Genomic DNA, 2,396 nt, shown 5'->3' with positions numbered 1-2,396 from the left:
AAGATTGCTAACACCTTAGAAACTGACAGCCCCCAAAATAAAATTTAAAATAAGCAGGTCTATGCTGCCAGAAATGCCAATTCAGTAATAAATTGCACCTTCAAGAGTCAAAAAAGAAAAAAAGAAATATCAATAGAAACTTTTACAAAAGGTAAGTTACATACATGTTTTTTCAAAATATATTCAAGAATAGTTGAGCTGTATTTGTTACTAAAGCCAGGGCATTATTTCTTTAGCAACAAATTAAACCAGTGCAATTGACATAAATTGTTAAGTAATCCAGGATTAACCCATTAAAACTGTAGAAGCACTTTAGGCTCCTGCACTAATCCTAGAAACTAGAATTTCAACGAGTGCCTGTGCTGCACAGAACTAAAACTGGAATGATCTGATGACATGCTGAATGGTATCACTTCATACTTAGTTTAAGCATTCGATAGTAGAAATCATGAGTTTCTCTATTAGAGTTCCATTCACTTACAGAACATTCAGATGCAAACAGTATTTGCCTATAATCCACAATTTAATGAATCCTTTCCATTTTAAAGTTCCAGATGAATTTTAAATTAGAAAATAAGCACTAAAGAAACTTTTTCAACTTATGAAAACTTCATATTGGAAACTTTCCAGTAAAGCTTCCCCCAACCCGCTGTAAAATAAATACTTTGTATCCCAGATTTAATTTTATTAAGACACACTTTAATAACGCTATAAAGAAATATTTTACAGCCATAGAGATCAATAACTTTCCATGCGGAAATAAAAAATTCATTGCTCAATAATATTACTGAGGCAAGTGAAGAAAGATTATTCTCTTGTCAATCTGAAATGTTAATTTTTTCAGTGCAAAACCAGTTATAAAATATTTAAACTCAATATTTAAAAATAAAAAGTGGTCCAATTCAGCAATGTTCAAGTTCTAAATTTCATAAAACAAATCATTACATATATTTTATAGTAAAATACAGAGATTAAAGAAGTACTTGAGTACTTAAGATATAAATTTCTAATGAATCATACCAAGTCAGCAAGAACCAAGCAGATAACATTTCCAATTTGAGTATCAGAATTTTAAATATGATATTACTGTACCAAAGCCTTTTTTCCCCCCTAGCTAAAAAGCTATACAAACTAATGGTCAACCTTCTCTTTTCCTTGCAGTTGCGTACTCTAGAATGATCTCCCCTCAAGTACCTGTGATTCCATTCCTGTATTCCAATTTTGATCCAGACAATTTGTATGTTTCAGAAACACTTAGCTGATTTAACCATCTATAATGTAAAGAGTCCTGTACAGAGTACAACAGTGGAATTTTCTAGCCAAGTGTAGGCTGACCTAAACTGGTTTACACTCTCTTACAAGTCCCTCATGTATTATTCCTAGCAAACACACGGTCCCCTCTGAGGGTTAGGTGTTGAAGCTGGTACTGTAGCACTTCTGTGTCAGCTGGCTCCTTGATGTTCATTTTATCTAGATTGAGGTAGTCCAGAGATTTGGAGTGAGCCCTCTTACCTTTAAGAAGACAAAGAGGCAGAGGCCCATGGAGGGCTTTATAAGGTTCGTACGGTAAAGATTTAGTGCACTTGTCTCCTGAGCTGGGCATCCGCCTCCGCCTCCTGCCGTTGACAGCTGGAATCTCATAGGGCTGGTAGTACCTACTTCTGGTTTTGTACAAACGAGAGGAACGAGCAAGTCCCACATCCAGCTGTTTGGAGCGCAGGGAAGGCACGGCTTCTCCCTTGCTCTCCTCAGCTCCTGTGCACTTCTGGGCTAACTTCAGGAGCTCCTCACCAGTCGTGAAGCCGACCAAATAGTTCGAGTCCATGTGGAGGATCTGGTAGCCTGACACAGTCCGGCGCATGGGCGAGCACGGCGTGCTGGAGCAGCGGGGCTTCTCCGCCTCCGCCTTGCCCGGGGAGCTGGCCTCCGCAACGGGCAAGGGCAGGGTGGTCAGGGCACTTCTGGACTCGCCATTAACATCGACTTCCATTTTAGGCACCCGTCTGCACACTCCTGAAAGCAGACAGACTCAGATTAGAAGAGTATAACACCCAGAACCTCGGGCCAAACCGGATCGTTTTAGAAGGCTCCGGGAGCTTGAAATGACATGGGCCTGAAAAACAGCCAATGTACAACTGGCCGATTTTTATGTATGTCTGTTAAACGTTCCACAGCAGGCATGAAATGACTGCTACTTCTTTGCCTTCAAAAACTCAAAGGCAGGTTAACATCATATCATGGAGAAGCAAAGAGAAAGCAACAAATACTTCTCTAAATGCAGCGCTCCATTTAACCACACAAAGTTTATTCCTTGATGTGATTATTCAGCAAATTAAATATGGATCCCAAATGAAGCAAATAAAAATGATCATGCACAATTTCTCAAGAAGCCACAA

General features: G+C 39.3%; 1 protein-coding gene across 1 annotated transcript; it reads right to left on the bottom strand.

Moving 5' to 3' along the window:
- Positions 1-1,115: 1,115 nt before the first annotated feature.
- Positions 1,116-1,990, bottom strand: MACIR (macrophage immunometabolism regulator). The gene has a single exon (XM_052644275.1). The coding sequence runs from the start codon at positions 1,988-1,990 to the stop codon at positions 1,367-1,369; it is 624 nt and encodes a 207-aa protein (XP_052500235.1). The 3' UTR covers positions 1,116-1,366.
- Positions 1,991-2,396: the final 406 nt, after the last annotated feature.

Source organism: Budorcas taxicolor, chromosome 7, assembly GCF_023091745.1.
Source record: "Budorcas taxicolor isolate Tak-1 chromosome 7, Takin1.1, whole genome shotgun sequence".
In the NCBI taxonomy this organism is placed as follows: domain Eukaryota; kingdom Metazoa; phylum Chordata; class Mammalia; order Artiodactyla; family Bovidae; genus Budorcas; species Budorcas taxicolor.
The sequence above is the reverse complement of the archived record's forward strand: the minus strand, read 5'-3'. Positions and strand labels throughout refer to the sequence as shown.

Excerpts from the sequence above, each read along its gene's own strand:
- MACIR (XM_052644275.1), bottom strand. The coding sequence starts at position 1,990 with ATGGAAGTCGATGTTAATGGCGAGTCCAGAAGTGCCCTGACCACCCTG.